The sequence below is a fragment of the Rosa chinensis genome, chromosome 2 (assembly GCF_002994745.2).
Source record: "Rosa chinensis cultivar Old Blush chromosome 2, RchiOBHm-V2, whole genome shotgun sequence".
Lineage (NCBI taxonomy): Eukaryota > Viridiplantae > Streptophyta > Magnoliopsida > Rosales > Rosaceae > Rosa > Rosa chinensis.
The window spans coordinates 7,826,212-7,845,698 of NC_037089.1; the positions used below are offsets into that span (position 1 = coordinate 7,826,212).

General features: G+C 37.8%; 1 protein-coding gene and 1 pseudogene across 1 annotated transcript; one reads left to right on the forward strand and one right to left on the reverse strand.

Annotated features, from left to right (window-relative positions):
* Window positions 1-1,946: 1,946 nt before the first annotated feature.
* On the reverse strand, window positions 1,947-3,715 carry LOC112183594 (annotated as a pseudogene).
* Window positions 3,716-10,191: 6,476 nt separating this feature from the next.
* Window positions 10,192-13,489, forward strand: LOC112189198. The gene is made up of 7 exons (XM_024328472.2): window positions 10,192-10,826; window positions 11,013-11,541; window positions 11,668-11,931; window positions 12,043-12,134; window positions 12,234-12,326; window positions 12,434-12,501; window positions 13,071-13,489. The coding sequence occupies exons 1-7, from the start codon at window positions 10,317-10,319 to the stop codon at window positions 13,252-13,254; spliced, it is 1,740 nt and encodes a 579-aa protein (XP_024184240.1). The 5' UTR covers window positions 10,192-10,316; the 3' UTR covers window positions 13,255-13,489.
* The last annotated feature ends 5,998 nt before the right edge of the window (window positions 13,490-19,487 follow it).

Genomic DNA, 19,487 nt, shown 5'->3' on the forward strand with positions numbered 1-19,487 from the left:
ATAGGTGAGCAGGAGAGTGAACTCATTTGGTTTCCGATGTGGGACTGATAGAGATCAGTTTTGGGCCTTCTCATGCTTCAGTGAGCTGATCTTGACGCGGCGTGTGAAGGCACATCAGGGGAGATCTTGGCCTGAACTTGAGCTCAAGCGATAGTCCGCCTAGTGGTGTTCCCGGAGGTTACACCTATGACAACGCTAGTGCCTGTGATGGTAGCAGGGGTTGACCCCAATGTCTAACTAATTATGCTACGCAAATCCCTATGTAAGTACAGTTAGTAATGGGATAATTTCACTAGTTTTAGTATATTTTATACCAGTAATTAAGTTAGGTTGATCGAGCACTTTGTTGGGGAATCTTGATCGCCACTCGATCAATGGAAATATAGATTGAGCTATACAGTGAGATTTTCAATAATAGGAAGTTTGGAACAATTGCGCTGAAAGAAAGAGAGAATTTTACAGGTACGCCAAGAACTTAATTATTCAGATTATTACGCCAAAAAAAAAAATCAGTTTCCCATATAAAGAAATTAAAAGATGGATTTGGCGGTGGATTTCCTGGCAAATCAACACTCTGATGAGGTACTTTAGTTTGACAAAAGATGATATTAAGAATAAGGGCTTGATTAGCTAGAACGAACAGAGTTGTATTATTAATGTTTCTGATCTTAGGGGGGTGTATTGTATTTGGATTTGTGCAGACTTTTTTTAAATAACAGACTTTTTGAAAAGTCCACAGACTCTTTAAAAAGTTGATAAACTGTTATGGATTTCTTAAAACCATTGATTTTAGCAACAGACTTTTATTGATTCATGAAAATCTATATACTTTATTATGAATGACTTCTACAGATTTCCTAGGATGTACAAAATATAAAAAAACAAAAACAAAACAAAAAACAAAAATAAAAAAATAAAACAAATGCAGCCCAAACACAAAACAAAATAATAACTTGTTGTCTCTTCAATGCTCCAGTATCTTCTAATAGAAATTACTCAAATAAATGATTGTTAGTCTGTCTAGCGAGTTTGTTCTCATTCCTAATCTCCCAACAACATAAATATACAATATAGATCACTTGATGTTTATGGTTAATTATTCTCATCAATTTTGTTTTCGCCGATTAATATATATTGTAGCAATATTGGTCAATGTCTTGATCTATAATCAATCAATTTAAATTCAATTGTTCAACCTTTTTTTGAACCATAATATAAATTCAAATTAATGAGAATAATTAATTAATTAAATAAAATTTAGTACGGTTCAAGGTCTTAGGGTTAGACCACAATATTTGAGTTTTAGGGTTTCATAAATCATTTTTATTGTTATTAGGGTTCGAAGTATCACAATTGAAAGAAAAAAAAAATCGCATTCTACAACTACAATGAACATGTTGGGTATCAAAAAAGGTTGATATCATAAAAGATTAGAGAAAAGACAAAAAATTAAGAGAGAGATGATGAAAGACAAACTTTTTCGTGCGTAAAGAGAAGAACTTTGATAAAAAAATTTTTTTTTGAAGAGGAAACTTTGATAGACTTTTTGAAATCTTTGGTCTGGAGGCTGGAAAATTATTGGAGTTTGGTATATATAGTTAACACTACAAAGTCCATGATTATCCATGATTTTCTAATTCCATAAGTATGAATGATATTTTGAATACCTCTGTACTTTTATTCATTTTTAAAAGTCCTAATTGAATACCCCTAGATTTTGGTGGAATTCATGAAGTCTTCAAAATCCTAATTGAATACCTCAAGACTTTCATGGACTATTAAAAGTCTATATTGAATACACCTAGACTTTTAAATTCCATAGATTTCTTTAAAAGTTCCACTAATTCCATATACAATACACCCCCCTTAGATTAGTTTGGGGTGTAGAATATCAGACACCGTGGAATGATTTATTACATTAGGGGTTTATTACAGTAGTACATTTACTCACTTCATATAGGAAAGGAAGAAAAAAAAACACTGTAAGCAAGGTATACATTGTTATAATTAATAAAGATGGTTTGGGAGCCTAGGCTCCACGACTGCAACAAGTGGAAACTTCCTTGGTGTTGCCAATCCATAAACTTCATCCATGCTCAGAACTTCTGGTTTCATATTCTCAGGCAATTTCCTGTTGAATCCATGAAGCATGTTAGCTATGCTAGACCGAATCAGTTTCAATCCAAGGCTATAACCTGGGCACATCCTCCTTCCTTAACCAAATGGCAGCAGCTCAAAATTATGTCCCTTCGCATCAATTGAATTCCCCATAAACCTCTCTGGTTTAATTAAACTCCTCTGGTGCTTCCCACACTGATGAGTTTCTCCCTATGCTCCATGTGTTTATGAACACTCTTGTCCCCTTACGAATATCGTAACCTTCCACATTGCAATCTTCAAGAGCCAGACGTGGTGCGAGCATTACAGCAACAGGGTGTTTCCTCATTGTCTCTTTCATGATCGCATCTATGCAAGGAAGTTGTGCTATGTCTTTGTCTTCCACTCATCTCTCTCTCCCAATCACTCTGTCAAGTTCTTCGATCGCTTTTTCGATGAGGTGTGGTTGTTTCATCAGTTCGGACATTGCCCAGTCCACAGTGGTCGCTAAGGTATCAGTGCCTTCCGCTATTAAATCCTGATTTCAAATAAACAATGTGTCAAGATGTATGTCGGTTTCTAATTTCTTTTAGAAATAAATAAGGTTCATAATAAACTTATATTTGAATAAATAAATGTCTCATCATTCAATTAAACAAAATTAATTGATGAATGAAGAAGGAACTACTAGAATACGTACCTGGGTGAGTTCCCTGACACTGTCATAGTTTAGCTTAACTTCAATATTAGGATCATCAGCGAGCTTCAATAGTACATCTACTATGTCCTTTGGCACAAACTCCTTTACACCTTCCTTGTTTGATCTGTGTTCACCGAAAACATGGTCATGAAATCTGTCGAACTTTTTCTTTAAAGCCTTCATACGCTTAACATAACCTTGCAAGTCCAAAAGCTCGAGCCAGGGTATCCAATCCCCTATGTTCAACACCCCATTAAGCAAGAACAACTCGTCCAGCATCTGCTGGAACTCGTCGAGTGCCACAATCGAAGTCTCAGACTCAGACACGCTGAAGTACTTCTTCCCCAACACAATCCTACTTATAATGCCGAGAGTGAGGCGTGAGAGGTGCTCCTTGAGGGTGACTGGCTTGCCTGACAAGGCACATAGCTGCGAGAGGAAAGCGCAAGTTTCCTCCACACGAATGTACTCAAAAGAGTCTAGTCTCTTCGAGTTGAATAGCTCGGAGAGGTAGATTTTGCGGCCTTGGCGCCAATATGGGCCGTGAGGTGCCCAACTGATGTTGAGGTGGTTGTAAGTGGTGTACTTGCCAGCTGCAGCTTGGGGTCTGGAGGCAAACACATGATCATGCGTCCTTAAAATTTGCTTTGCTATTTCTGGAGATGAAGCAATAACAACTGGTTAGGAGCCAAACTTAAGCTGCATTATTGGTCCATAAGTAGTTTGGGATAATTTGTGAAGGGATTGATGAGGGAGAGGACCAATGAGGTTGAGGTTGCCAATGATCGGCCAGGGTTTTGGACCGGGTGGAAATTTCAGATTCAGTTTGTGGCTTTTGGGGAAGAGAACTTTTGAGAGGAAGGTCAGAGTAGCAAAGATTACTGCTAGCGTTGAAATAGCACAAGAAAGAGACTCCATTTTTGGGCACTGTGATTATAGTTGGGGAGAGTATGAGATGGCCTTGGAGTTGGAGGGTACTTACATAGTTGAAGGCTTCAATTGGGGGAGTGAAATCTGCATTCCAAATTTTACATTCTACAATATCTTGATAATGATTTTACAAAGGAAAAAAAAATCACAAACAGTGTCTGTCTGAATTTTGATCCACTAATAATTTTTATAATTCAAGTCGTATAAATAATTGGTATCGGAAGTTTTTATATATATTATTAGCTAGTAGTAAATACTAAATACCACACCAAAGAAGTACCACATGCTTAATTGTGTCACATTAATTTGCGTGCTGCACAACTGTGGTGCATAAGGGTAAAAGTGTATCATGCATTCATGATCCAATTCAACAGAAGAAAAGAACATGAACTTAAGAGGACATATCATTTTCCGTAGTGTGGAGTATGACTCTTCCGGCTCGAGCTCTTCATCATAGGGGGGTCATACATCCGGATGATAGGGAAAAGTGTGATCAATATACTCTAGAACGGAAAAAGTTATGGTACTGTGAATCTGTGATTTTTTTATCATACACTTATTTTACATCTACTTGAACAAAAATTTCAACTTATAAAAATTAAAGTTACAACATTGAGAACAAAGATACCACATTCATTTTCCATTAATTATTTACATATATTTAAACTAAAATTACAATATTGACAACAAATTTGTTCAAAAACTTGTAGTAATTACGCTAAATGGGACTCACGTTACCACAATGACAAAAATTAGGTTGTCACATTTGTAAAGTAAGTAAATATTAAGATGTTTCATTCATTTTGAGGTGTACAGTAGCTACATACTTGCTTTCCATTTTATCTCTTGGCCGGATTTCATAGTGTTGTGCCTAAGCACTGAAAGTCAAACCAAATTCCATCTCGACTAATAAACTCTCGTAGCCTTCCGGTTTCCATAAGAGGACAAGCCTCCTTTTATCAGCTTGGAGTAGCTCAGACCTCATCCTCATGATGGTGATGGTGGCCTTCTGGTTACACTTGTCACATTGTATCCTCTCATGAAACATGAAACAGAGGTCGTTCCTCCTGCTTCATCTCTGATATTGAATAAGAACTTCCAGAACGCACTCCGTGAGGGTCACCTCTTGAAAAGTGCATGCATTGCACTTTTTGGTAATCCCATGATCAATGCACGGATCGATGCATAAGTGCCGTATGCCTTATAGTAGTTGTCTTTAACGGTTTTCACCGCAAAAGGTGTCTGAATACCTTTCATCTCCTTAACTTAGTGTAAGGTTGCAATTATGGTAATATCATGATGAATGCAAGGATCGGCTCACAAGTGTCGTAACCCTCACAATAGTTGTCTTTCACTGTTTTCATTGGGAAAAGTCTCCGGATAACTCTCATCTTCTTAACTTGGATATGACTCTTTGGCTCAGGTGCCTCATCATAGAGGCCTGATACTCATTTGGATGACAAAGGAGATGACTGTGATCCAAATACTCTAAAAATGGACAAGCTATGGTATTGTGAGTCTATGAGGTTTATCATACAATCATTTTACATCTAGTTGAACCAGTGTTCAATTCATCTTTTTACAATATTTACATAAAATTAAACCAAAATAACAACATTGACAACAAATTTGTTCAAAAACTTGTAACAAGGTAGGAGGTGGTGTACCATAAATATTACACTAAATAGGACTTACTTTACCACAATGACAAAAATTTTGCTGTCATATTTGTAAATTAAGTACATACTAAGATGTTTCATTCATTATGAGGTGTACAGTAGTTATGAACGTGCTTCCATTTCATTCTCTTGCCCGAATTTCATAGCGCTGGGCCCAGGCACTGAAAATGTATGATAAGCATCACAATAACATAACTTGTCCCATTCCAGAGTAAGTTGATCACACTCTCCCTTAGCATCTGGATGAGTATGAGCCCCTCTATTAAATCATCATAGAGGGGCTTATACTCATCCGGATGCTAAGGGAGAGTGTGATCAACACACTCTGGAACGAGACAAGTTATACCCTCTATTAGGTCAGGATTACTTAATAGGCTTAATCAGTTCTATTACTTGATCTTTGGTTCAGTCTAGTTTAAGTGGTGTTGTCTTTAAATCTCTGGCAAGAAAACACAAACTTTTGAGTTGGACATGTACATATTGTATACGTTTTGTGTACAATTGCTGTCCATTTGTAATTGGAAGATTTGATTATTTGACTGATATGCTTCTTTTTAATGTTTTAGGTGGAGAAGGGGTTTGGGTTTGTCAGGGGCTTCAAAGGATAATGGGAGAAGGCTGATCGGGGGGACAAATTATATGATGGGTATGGTTTGAGGATTCTTGATCAGCACAATGCTGTTCTGCAAGGGTGGCCACCTCAGGACTAGACTTCTGAGGGCGATGGGTAAGATGGGGAAGATGGAGAGGGCAACATCTGCCATGGGATTGCGGATCATGGCAGTAATGACAATCATGATTACAGCGGGCTACATACTCCATCAGACTGCGAGTCCAGCGCTTAGGAGCCTGCATCATGATGACTTAGTGGCCTGAGACCTAAGTGAAGTGTTTGTGGACTTGAATGGATAAGTGTTTGTATATATTATGTTTCAGTCAGTATTCCTATTTCTTAGCTTAGGTAGTAAGTAGTAATTAACCGCCCACTGTTTCTAGCTTCGTTGTTTTATGGTTTCCTAAGTTGGGCTAAGTGAGTGTGTTTGTAATGTTCGTTCCTTTTAGTACCCTAATGCAACTGTTTTATGTATCAATACTAGTTTATAACCACATGCTTTGCATGTATGGGAAAAAATTTCATTGTAAAAAAGATAAAAAAAGAACATAAAAAAGAAAGTTATGTGAAAATAACTATAGTGGGTAGTTTATGGTTTCCTAAGTTAGGCTAAGTGTGTGTTTATAATGTTCGTTCCTTTTAGTACCCTAATGCAACTGTTTATTTATTAATACTAGTCTGTAACCACATGCTCTGCATGTATGAGAAAAAATTTCATTTGTACAAAAAAAGAAAGAAAGTTATATGCAGATTGCAGATAACTATAGTGGCTAGTTTATATGCAGAGAAAACGGATTGAATGAGTAGTTATTCATATGGTTGATAGTTTTCCCACGTACTTATCTGTTTCCCTATTTTTTATTTTTCTTTTTCTTTTTATAATTTGACTATATTATCCCTATTTATTTTATGATTTTTAAAGTTCATTAATATTTCAGGGTTATTTTGTTACATTTTTTCAGTTTTGGATAACAAAACATCTTCTCTTAATAATAGTATAGTACGAACTCAAAAGGATCTGTCATCTCGATTTCCATAATAAGATAGGCCTCCTTGTCAACTTGGAGTGGCTCGGACCCCATCCTCAGAATGGTCATGGTGGCCTCCAGGTTGCACTTGTCCCATTGTATCCTCTTATGAAACAAAGGTCGTTCATCCGGCCTCATCTCTGGTGTTGAACAAGAACTTTCGGAACGCACTCTAATGATGGTTGCCTCTTGAAAAGTGCATCTATTGCACTTATGGTAATCTCATGATCAATGTAAGGATTGGCCCACATGTGTTGTAAACCTCACAGTAGTTGTCTTTCACGGTGTTCACGGGAAAAAATCTCTGAATACCTCTAATCTTCTTAACTCGGTACATGAGGACATATCACTTTTCATAATGTGGATATGACTCGTTTGGCTTAGGCGCCTCATCATAGAGGGGCTCATACTCATCCGGATGATAAGGGAGAGTGTGATCAACATACTCTTGAAAGGAACAAGTTATGATATTATGATGTTTATCATACACTCATTATACATCTACTTGAACTAAAATTACAATTTATGTATGAATCAAAATTACAACATTAAGGCTCTAACTAATGATTGATTGATAAACAACAAATATTAACCTATGATTTAGCCTGCTCTCTTTCTTCAACTGCAGGTAATTTTTTTTTTTTCTATATTTGAAACACAAAGGATAAATTTCTTATAAGGAGTAAAGAATGCATGTCTTTCTAACATTTCGCCTTAGGCCTCGTTTCATATTGGGACGGCCATGGGTTACACTTTTGTCTTTGTTTATATTGTTTAATTATCGATACAATTCAGTCCCTTGTTTGGTTATTAGATATTTAAAAATCGATTACTGAAAGGGAATTGTAATGTGTGTTAATTGGCCGGATTCGGATACAGGTGACAGACGAAGCGTGTTCGTGTCTTCATCATGTACTACAATGCTTTCAAGCTACGCCACTGATTGACCCTGCAAGGCTGCAAGCAAACAGATTACTCACTTGTTGAATAAGTATCCTCTGCCACGGCCGCTTGAATATGGACGCTACAGCACAAAGAATGTCAGGTGCAGCTGCTATCGCAAAGAATGCATGCGCTTAAACTCTAGAGGCTTGTAGTTCAAGACATTTTGTATACTTATCTACGTAGTTAACTTAATCACATGCCAAGGTAAGTTGTTATTATAGGCCACGTTTATGTTCTGGTTCCTGATGTTGAGTCTGATCCAACAGAAGTCCAGAGTGTTGTGGTTTGTATTGTATTCAATATTGGAACAGGGTTTATAGGAGAAAACGGAAACGTACTCCGCATATTTCAAACATAATTTGATGTTTAGTTGGAAAGTCATGCAAAGTATGCTACAAATAACGATAGTTCTGAGATATGAAACCAAGTGAGAGTGAGTCATGACTACCATGTAAGTAGACCTAAATAGCATGCTTGAGAATTAGTTGATGGAACCTGTGTTATGCCATACTCTGCCTTTGTGAAAGAAAACTGTATAAGATCTTGGAAGTGTAGGGAGATCTGCTCCAACAGACTCATTGATCTTCTAGGAGAGACTGTTGCTACTTCATGTCTGCGAGGGATCTCTAGCTAGGTTTGCGCAAGCAGGGCAATGGAATGTTGCCAGAATTAACTGAAAGTCATTTCAATTTAATAAAGCTTGTGGAAGGACATACTAGAGTCGGAGTTCGTTTTGATTAGCAATCTAATCTTGTAATGCTTTCGCTGTTTTCTACAATAGCATAACCAGTGAGAACAAACTTGGTAACTAGTTGATGGCCGGGTTATTATTTGATTTTACATATAATTAATTTGCTGAACTAGTACTTATTGAACCTCGAGCAGTAGTTGGTGTAGTTCGTGATGGGTTGCAGCTAGCGGCTCTCCACTTTCACTTCCCAGTCTTTGATTGTTGACGGCGATTTCAAACTCTTGATTGATGCTCTTAAACTCCCGTAGCGGATTAAGTTTCTTGTTCAAAATATCAAGGACCAAAATATCGAGTTTCGAGGAAATATCGATGGTCCCGAAAACGGAAATTTCGACGGAAATATCGAGGATATATCGATTTCGGTAAATAATCAAGAAAATGATGGAAATTTGAAGAAAAACATGGAAATTTTAAGTGAAACTTTTAGATATGTTTATTTTATCAATTATCTACTATATATAGAAAGAAAACCTTGAATAAACCTTGTTTATATAGTAAATTGTAATAATTTAAGATGAAACGGTAAATGCTGAATCGCCGATAACTCTGAAATTTTTTTAAATAAACATCTAATTTTTTTTTTTTTTATGGCTAGAAATCTAATGGGAGGCTAAGCCATCACGCCTTATATACATTTTTTGTACATATCATACATTACACCTTGAATTACATGAGTAACTTAGAACCACGTAAAAGACCTATGAGGTACAAGGTATGAAGATTATTTTAAACTATTTATAGAAGTTATAATTTGAAATGTTGTTGTAAAATATTTGAACATTTAGTAAAAAAAAAGTCAATATAGTAATTAAGTGTTTCAAGTTAGTTATTGATTGGACGTGTATCTAAGTTTTCAGATTTGTAGGCAAATCAATATATATTAGAATGTTGTGATTAATAGATAAAGGTTTGTGCAGCAGAGTTAGCAAACCCTCTCAAAGGGTAGTGGGATGACCAAGGTTCGATCTTTGGTGTTGTTGTTGATTTTTTGGATTGAATTTTATGTCAACTACTCATCCACCACACGTGTTGGGCCCACGGAGATTGATTTTGCATGTGAGAATTGTTGTTGGAGATGGAATGTATCGGGAAATATCGAAAATTTCGACCGAAATTGTCATGGTATGCTATGGATATATCGGGCCTCCAAAAAAACGAAATTTTCGGTGAAATTTCGCCGATTTTTTCGATTTTTCAGTCCTTGCAAAATATCTCTGTCCCATGCATTTTCCTAAAACCAAGATAAGAAAAGGAGATCGTGTACGTGGGTCATACATGTGGGCCGAAGAAGATCTAACTGATCGAGTCCAACCCATCGTGGGTCAGCTGGGGACTCAAATCTTGGTTTTGGAACGATTGGAGAAAGAAAGAAGATTTTGGGGTCAACTTAAAAAAAACAAGGTCAACTATGAAAATGACATAAAAACCAGAGTTCGATCCATCTCTACTCCTAATAAATCAAGTGCCAGTATAAACTAGTTCAAAGGACCACCTTGTTCTCAAAAAGGACCACCTTCTTCTCTAGATCTCCGTCTCCGTCACATTCTACGGTGGTTTTGTGCAACTGAAGGCAATGGAAACCCTAACCGCCGTAGACGACGGCAACATAGGCACCTCAATCCTGATGCGCTTCACCGACCCCAACAACCAAGTCGACCTCGAAATCCGCAAACTCATCGTCGTCATGGCCCAGCTCTTCCGAGACCACAACGCCGCTCCGACGCCGGAAGCCTACCTCGGCTCCACCTGCTCCTCTCTCGACCTCGTCGCCTCCACCTTCGACGTCTCCAACCCCAAACGTCCCACTGACGTCATCGACGCCCACCTCACAGTTCTCTCCATCGTCATTCCGAAAGCCCCCGCCAGATTTCTGATGAGCAATCTCCAGTTGATCGTTGCTTGTTTGAGGCGACCTCTCCGGTCTAAGTTTCCGTTTCCGTTGGACGCCACTACCTGCTGCTTAGGAGTTAAATGCCTTGCTCACTTGATCATCGTTATCACAAAACGCTTCAACAGCTGGTCAGATGTTTCCGAACTCTACAGCTTCTTACTCACCTTCGCTACCATGACTGGCACCTGCCTGGTACATTACTCTTTATTTTGTCTAGCTTGTTTCTAGCTATTAATGTTTGATTATCGATACACTTCAGTCCCTTGTTTGGTTAGCTAGCTATTTAAGAATTGATTAGTTGATGTTCATCCGTGTAGACTTGATAATTGATTTACTGGAAGGGGAATTGTAATGTGTGTTAATTGGATTTGGAAACAGGTGACAGACGAAGCGTGTTCGAGTCTTCATCATGTACTACAATGTTTTCAAGGCACGCCGCTGCTTGACCCTGCAAGCAAACAGATTGCTCACTTGTTGAATAAGTATCCTCCGCCGCAGCAAGCAATCCAACCAGACATCTGCAAGGAGAGTCAAGTAGTTCAACGCAAAGTTTTTAAGGCCGTGCTTGCTTTGGATGCTGTGGCAGTACTTCTTCCCGTTATGTCAACCCAGGACAGAACTGCTGTGCTCTTCTACTATAAAACTCTGTTTGAACTGCAACAAGGCTATGTTACATTTCGCATAATAAATGGTGTGCATAGAGTTTGTCTCAACCCATCTCCAGACGTTTCTCCTGAATTGTTGCTCGATCTAATATGCTCGATATGTCATTCTGTCTCCAAACATGAGACACATTATATTGTGAAAAATATATCTGAATTGCTGGCTACTGGAGTGGCAAAAGTCTATTCCTTGAACAGGAAAATCTGCGAAACTAAGCTCCCTGTTGTGTTTGATGCACTCAAAGGTATACAGTTGTTTCCCCCATGAACTCTACTATTAACTAACTTTTGTTGCAGACTTGCATACACCATAACTCCAGATACATTAGATTTGCCTTTCTTTGAGTGACAGACTCTTTTGCATTTGTCAGTTATAATGGTAAAGCCTGAAGAAGAAGACATTGCTCATGCAGCACAGGCATTTAAGTGTTTAATTCGTGCTTGCATCGATGAAAGCTTGATCAAACAGGGAGTTGACCGTATTCTGATGAATGCAAATATGTATAACAGGACAAACTCTGAGCCAACTATAATTGAAAAATTGTGTGCTACTATTCAAAGCTTATTTGGTTATTCCGACACTACTATCCTGTACCTTGCTTTTGAAATTGTCTCAACAATGTTCGAGAAACTAGGTTAGTGTTTTCTGTCTTGTAGATATTTAAAATTACTTAACCTACTTTAAACTTTCCGTGCGTTTATTTTTTCCATTTGTTTTAATAAGTGTGATAGCTGTTGTTGTGCAGGGGTATACTCTTCGTATTTGATGAAGGGTACACTGAAGACCTTAGCAGACATGCAGAAGTTGCCTGATCAAGAGTTCCGTTTCAAGGAGGAGGTGCTTATTTTTCATCTATTAATAGATTAAGGATGCTACTATCACTTTTTCATATATTATGTTTTAATAGATTAATGACTCAAACCTGAATTCTTTCAGGTCAAGCTTGTTCTACAAGTGGTTGTTGAGAAATGGGGGCGTGATGCTATAATGGCTGTCTTGCCTCAAGAACACATGGAACTGCTTGCAGAGGTCTGTTGAGAAACATGTTGCTAGAATGAGATTTCTCATGCTGTCAATACTTTTTCGTATGTTATATATTGTTAATATTTCTTTTTTCTTTTTTTGGTTAAAAACAGATCAATGAACAGCTGGGTTCTAAATCTGTGGAGGCGAGATCTAATGTGTCCACAGCAACTACTGTCAGGTATCACCTTTCTCAGTCAGATTTTCATCCTGCAAGAACTCGCTTATCTTCATCGTGGTTATGTTTTATTAAAGGATTGTTTCGCCTCTAACCTCAAATAGGATAGAGTTGAAGAAAAAAAACTAACTTTCACACATGATAGCCTCTAGCCTCAAATAGGAGAGAGTTAAACAAGACTAACTTTCACGCGTGATATCCATCTTCCTTTTCGGCTTTGAACAATGAGCTGCACTCATGGAACACACTGAAACTAAATGCTCTCCCTATGTGCTTCTTGGTTTATAACTCACTGAGCATATTTTCGCCCTATCTTTCTCTAAATAGAATCCAAGCATATGCAAGCAACCGTAAACCCTGGATAAATGGTGAGTGGTCTTTAAAAAAATTAAAATGTGGAATAGATGAGAAGACTCCTAACGACATTCTATATCTATCTATTTAACTTACTTTTTTCTTTTCTCTATCTTCGCATGTGCACAGTTCATTTGCTTTCTGTGGTTGTGATTGATAAGTTTTGCATGCGTGTCTTGTTTCTGTTTGCATTAACAAACTGTTTTCATTACTACCAGAAACAATCAAGCGTATGATAAAGCACCATGTAACAATTCAAAACGGGAGATGGATGATCCAGATATTGAGTATGAGGCCTGGAATAGAGAGTTCAGGGAATGGCGTGCTAGGAATATTGCCAAGGGTGCTGCCGCACGAAGGATGTTGGGTGCAGCTGCGATGACAAAGAAGCTTAAACTCTAGAGGCTTGTAGTTCAAGACAGTTTATATACTTATCTACGTAGTTAACTTATTCACGAAGGTAAGTTGTTATTGTAGGCCACGTTTATGTTCTGATTCCTGATGTTGAGTCTGATCCAACAGAAGTCTGGAGTGGTGTGCTTGTTTGTATACAATATTGGAACAGGGTTTATAGGAGAAAACAGAAACTCCGCATATTTTTAACATAATTTGATGTTTAGTTGGAAAGTTGTGCAAAGTATGCCTACAAATAACAATAGTTTCTGAGATATGAAACCAAGTGAAAGTGAGTCAGACTACCATGCGAGTAAACCTAAATAGCATGCTTGGGAATTTGTTGATGGATGCTGTGTTATGCCATACCCTGCGTTTGTGAGAGAAAACTGTATAAGATCTTTGAAACGCAGGAAAATCTGTTCCAACAGACTCTCATTGATCTTCTAGGACATTGTTGCTGCATCATGTCTGCGAGGTATCTCTAGCTAGGTTGCAAGTGCAATTGAACGCTTCAAATCTTATTTAATGAAAATCATTTCAATTTAAAGCTTATGGAAGGACATAAAGTGTTGAGTAAGTTTTGATTAGTAATCTAATCCTGTGATGCTTGGAATGTTTTTTACAATACCATAATCAGAGCAAACAAACTATATGCTACAGCTGACTGAGGTGGTTGAAAGCAACCTCGGTAACTAGTTGATGGCTGGAATAGTATTTGATTTTACATTAACTTGCAGAAGTAGTTTAGTGAATCTCCAGAGTAGTTGATGCGTACTGAAACTAGGAATGAAATCTCTACATCTTAATGTTTCCTAGCTATAAATGCATGCCTTTGCTGATGTGTTGTAATAAACTCAGAACATACTGGAGCTCTCCAGTAGCAGCTCAAACTGAGTTCCCCTCTATTTCTTACTGCGACTTCAATCCAGATGGTGTCTTATTAAATCGTTTATCCAACATACACTGGAAAAGCTGCATGTATATGGCCTTATACTTAACCGATCAAGAAGGCTAGGCTGTTGCTAGTTTATTGATGCTTTGACTGATCAATCTATTGCTTCTCGGGGAATTCGATGATTGTGGATTGCAAGTGGATTTAATTAGTGGGGAAGCTAGCAAGGTACTAATCTATGGTGGCCAGTGATACAAGCTGGGAGGGGAAGGTCATGCACATGAGAACATGTTACCTTGTCAATCTTTCTTTCTTAATTTCTAGCTGCTTCAGTCACTTTGGTTTATTATCAGATGCATTTGAACGATCCAACTGCTGCTATGCAGTTTCCTATTATTTGTTTGCACCGGACTCTGTTTAACAACTGGCTTTTTACGCTTTGAATGTAAAAACTGAAAACAGTGAATAGGAGGCAGAGGATGCTTTAATCTATTCAATGTAAAACCAAGAGTGAATTTGAGTTGAGGGATTTGATAATCACTGTGGAGGAACAAATGGAAATGTAGAGAACATAGAGAAGCTAGGTTAATCATTAAACACTGCCAGTTACGCTAGGCTAACCGAAATTAGGACAACTACAAACTTAAATATCACAGACATCCTTAAGCCCAAAAACAGGCGACAAACCTGCTCTGGACCCCGAGACAAACAAACCTCTAAGAGAACATAATAAAACATAAAACACATAATAGAAACAGATCAATCGATCTTCGGCTCACTCCTCGCCGTCATCCTGGCCACCATGACCGCCATCATCCTGGCCTCCCTGGTCTTCTTCCCCGGACGTCCAATCCTGAGGGGGATAGTCAACTTTGACCGAGCAGTGCTCGTCGATGACCCTCAGTCCCAACCTGTCGTATGAGTCCTCCGTCCAGTTGACGTTCACCCATTTGGCTCTGAATCCCCGCACCTCGCCTAACATGACCTTCATTTCCTCAGTATCCCATACCCTGAAGTTCCAACGGCCATTGTTGTTTACAGCTCGAACCTCCTCCAGCCAGTACATAGCACCACCGTCAAAATCAAAGCAGCCTAGGTCAAAGCAATAACGCCTCACATTCGTATCAGAAAGTGCATCGAGGTCACCATCAACTTCCACCTCAAGGATGGGAGTCTCGACACCCGGGATGACGGGTCTCCTTCCCCTGCGGAGGACCCGGACTTTGGTAGGAGGCATACACGAACTGGGGCAACTCTGAGCCAAATGGTTCCTCTTCTCCGGAAACAAGTCGTCAGGAACTGAGATGCTGGCCTTGAGACGCAAAGTTTCGGTGTTCTGGTTGCACCGGTAGCAATGAAGAATGATGGGGTGAAATAGGTGGGGATCACTCCAGTTAGCGTAATCATCGCAACATTTCTCCGGTTCTGGATTCAGTGGATTGATATCTGCATTAAGCGTCATAAGTGGATTGAGAGGTGCAAGTTGGAGTCCCTGTGGCAGATGATCTACGGTGTAGACCAGGACAGAGCGGCTTGGTATTTTACCCGAGGTGGCGTCGGAGACCACGCTAGACCCATCAGAAGCTTGCATGATGTGTTGGTGAGGAGATAGACTGGATTGAGTTAAGGAACAAGGATGAGACTCTCTAGGGTTGAGCCACAAATATCTTATATGAAATGGAAGGGAGACAACCAAACTACTCTGTTGCTTTATACACACACACACACAACGTAATCAAACTTCTACTTAATTTTCATTTACAAATAAAAACAATGAGAACTTTCATGGTCGTAAGAAAAATATATGTACTTAACTACCATCAATGATCAAGATCTGGCAACAAAAGATGTGGCTAATATTGTAATAATCGAGATCTCTAAGACTGAGTTAATTTTCACAGGCCTACGCATATTAATGCAAAAGAAGAATGCAGGGGCTATATATATAAAGCTAGAGTTTGGTTTTATATGATCAATATCAGACTTATGTTTTTAAGTAATTTTTGTTCCGTTACTAAGGTGAGTGATAGCCAGCTAGCTACTGCCAAGCATCCCGTAAGTGTACCCATTGATTTTTTTTTGATACGAAGTGTACCATTGAATTGATCGAGCCAGAATTTATAAGTTTGGACAAGTGGTTGGCTTAATTGCTTCATTGAGTGTTCGATCAAGTACCACAGCTTAATTGCATGGGTTTTACTTGTTTACCTTAAATTGTATCATTGATTAATTGCGTGCTGTTGGTATGTAACGGTAACACTTTCTGCTTTAATATGTATTTCTCTACTTCACTTCATCATGATATCCAATATAATCCAAGAAAAGGACGTGAACTTAAGATCCACTGCACACATGAAATGCAGGGCGGCAGAGTCATCATATGTGTGTGTGTTGACACTTTGTGGCTTAACCCTAAAGATCTGATATGAGAATGTGTTTACAAACAAATCCTATAGCTACTCCCAATTCAACGCTTAGGTAATATCCATCGAAATAGGGTCTTACTGTTAATCACTCTTATAGTTAATTTTCCAACACAAACATATGTAATCATCTTAATTAGGGTTCTTTTAGAGAAGTAAACTTTGTAACTATTGCAGTAGCAAATTTAGGACAGAAGTTAATTTCATGAGGACGTTTCTTGGACCAATACGGTCCCAAAGGAGGTCTTTTTGACCTTGCTGTTTGACACTATAAACTCTGATTGCTATGGAGCCTTTAATTTATAAATTTTATTTGCTTTTCAAAAAAAAGAAAATCATCTTAATTAGGGTGTTATAGTTATTTCTGATTGAACTTGATCGATAATAGACGACTAATCTTAAGTTTATGATTTACTAATTTAGGGTTCTGTAGTTAATTGATAATGTTTTCATTTGGACGAAAAAATTCATTCCCTAGCTCGCTCCATACTCTATTGGCTTGCATAACAAATGAGAATTGAAGTCTTCGTCACTTTTTATCCCTGTGTTTTGCTTATCTATTGACAGAAACATATAGATTAGTTGTAAACAAAAAAATTTATGAAAAAAAAAAAATCCTTGATCATGTCTCTCAGTCACTAACTTAATTAGGGTTTAGAAGATCTGCATAAATTCACTATTTAATAGCATGTAGGTAGATAATGATGATATTTCTCTAGGGTTGAGCCACAGAGATGTTATATGAGTTAATGTCTAGAAACAAACCCAATTCAACATAGGAAATCAACTAATCAAGGACCACACGATTTTTTGACTCTGTTAGTCAAAAATTATCCTGGCGTGAGTATCTGTCTTTGCCCTTTTTGATCTACAGATAAGTAAAGCCAGGTTAGGTTTCCCATTTAATTGTATCACTTCTGTGGTAAGTCTAGCTGAACTGGATTTCTGCGTGCATAGCTCTTATACCATGTCATGATTGATATCCCTGAGACCCTGACAATTCACATTCAAACTCGTATATATAGGTAGGGTTTGCGCGCCATTATATAATGCTACATCGATGGCCCTCTAAGAAAATGTATATTTAATTTGGCGTCCTCATGTTATGCCTTTGGTACTGCTCCCTATATGTGTGTGTGTATATCAACTTACAGTCTATTGACATCGAAGTTTTGAAGCAGGAATCCAAAACCAATGAGAAAGAACTTCGAAACAAAAATATATGTACTTAGCTAGCTACCACCAAAGATTGGGCAACACTAATTATTTGGAATATTAACATTTCAATGATCGAGATCTGGCAACAAAATATCTGGCTAGTATTGTGATGATCGAGATCGTTGTACTTGTAAGAGTAGTTGAATATCTTTAAGATCGAGTTAATTTTCCCCGGCCTATATATTAATGCAAAAGAAGAAAGCAGGAAGTATATATATGAAGCTAGCTAGGGTTTGGTTTATATCATCCAACTACCCATGCCTGCTCTCTCTGAGACTCTCTAGGGTTGAGCCACAACGATTTTAATTTTCAGAACCAACCAACAAAGAAATTAAGGACCACAAAATCTTTGCCTTTTGTCCCTATATAAGAAACTGGAGTGAATATCTCTCTTTGCCCTTTTTGGTAAGTCAGCTTTGAGCTTCGTATTGTCCCCTATCCTTAATCAACTGTAATTGCATGAATCTAAATCTATATCCTCAAAACTTGTGCTGGGCACCATTAGAAAAATATCATCGATATCTTCAAAATAAGACCAATATTTACTGTTACAATAAACTAACTGGTTTTGCTTCATTTTTGTTTATGGTTTACCATTTGAGTGATTACGTAGTCGTAACACTTAATTAAGTGTCTAGTAAATGGAGGATGGATCAATTTGTTTCTAGTTCTTCTCTGAAACTGTTCTTAGGACCAGCCAATGGCCGGGAATTACTCATCGAGGTGCACTTTCTAAGCTAAATTGATCGAACAATGATGAAGCCTGAAATTTTAAATTTGATGGCCTAAGTTAACTATGTACTTTTCTAGAAACTTAATTTACATTTATTATTCTGCTCATAATAAGCTTTACAAAGTGAAAAAGAGTGAACTAGTAGGCTCAGATGTGGTGAATCTTATATGACAATTAAAAAAAGAGTAGAATTTAGGTTTAAATTTAATATATTTTGCAAGAGCTACACCTACGGCCTGGAGCTCCTAGGTAGCTCATGATGAATAAATTGCTTCAGTTGCTACTGTCTCTTTGAACAGAAGATAATGCACTAAAACTTCATCAGTTGCTACTGTCAGCTGCACTATTATATATGGATCAGGTCAGCATCTGAATGTACAAAAGAAAATAATAACTCAATTCTGAGAAGATGGTGGTAGATGAGTGTTGTAGTTTATTCAGTGTTCAAACGCCAAAAAAATGTATGTAATAACATATATAGGATGCCTGTAATAACATATATAGGCCATATATATATATGCACAGCCTTCCCGGCCTGCACGCTGTTTGGGTCACATGCATCACCACTCTTAGTTATTGTTGCATCGTACGTCAAAGGAGCAAGTAATTAATCAATACATTTGAGATTTGAGTTAATAGTCTAGATAATAAGACACGATTACCACCATCTAAAATGTTATCTTTTTGAAACTTATTTAGGTGTTGTGTACTTTTCACGATGAGCATGATTTGCCAATGAGTCTCTCAAAAACTTAGTCATATGTTTACTACAGTTAGGATCGATACATCATGTTTTCGCTGGGCGAAGATGACCTAATAGGCTAATAATATTATTCATACGCAATTGTACATTAGTATTATGGCTTTCCATAACATTTAAAAATAGTACTATTGCGGTATTGCCCTATATCTCAATTACAATTTACAATGGACTCACATGATCAGTGGTCTCATTCAAAAAGAGAGAGAGAGA

Excerpts from the sequence above, each read along its gene's own strand:
- LOC112189198 (XM_024328472.2), top strand. The coding sequence starts at position 10,317 with ATGGAAACCCTAACCGCCGTAGACGACGGCAACATAGGCACCTCAATC. Across the intron at positions 10,827-11,012 it reads CCATGACTGGCACCTGCCTG|GTGACAGACGAAGCGTGTTC; the intron begins GTACATTACTCT and ends ATTTGGAAACAG. Across the intron at positions 11,542-11,667 it reads TGTGTTTGATGCACTCAAAG|TTATAATGGTAAAGCCTGAA; the intron begins GTATACAGTTGT and ends TGCATTTGTCAG.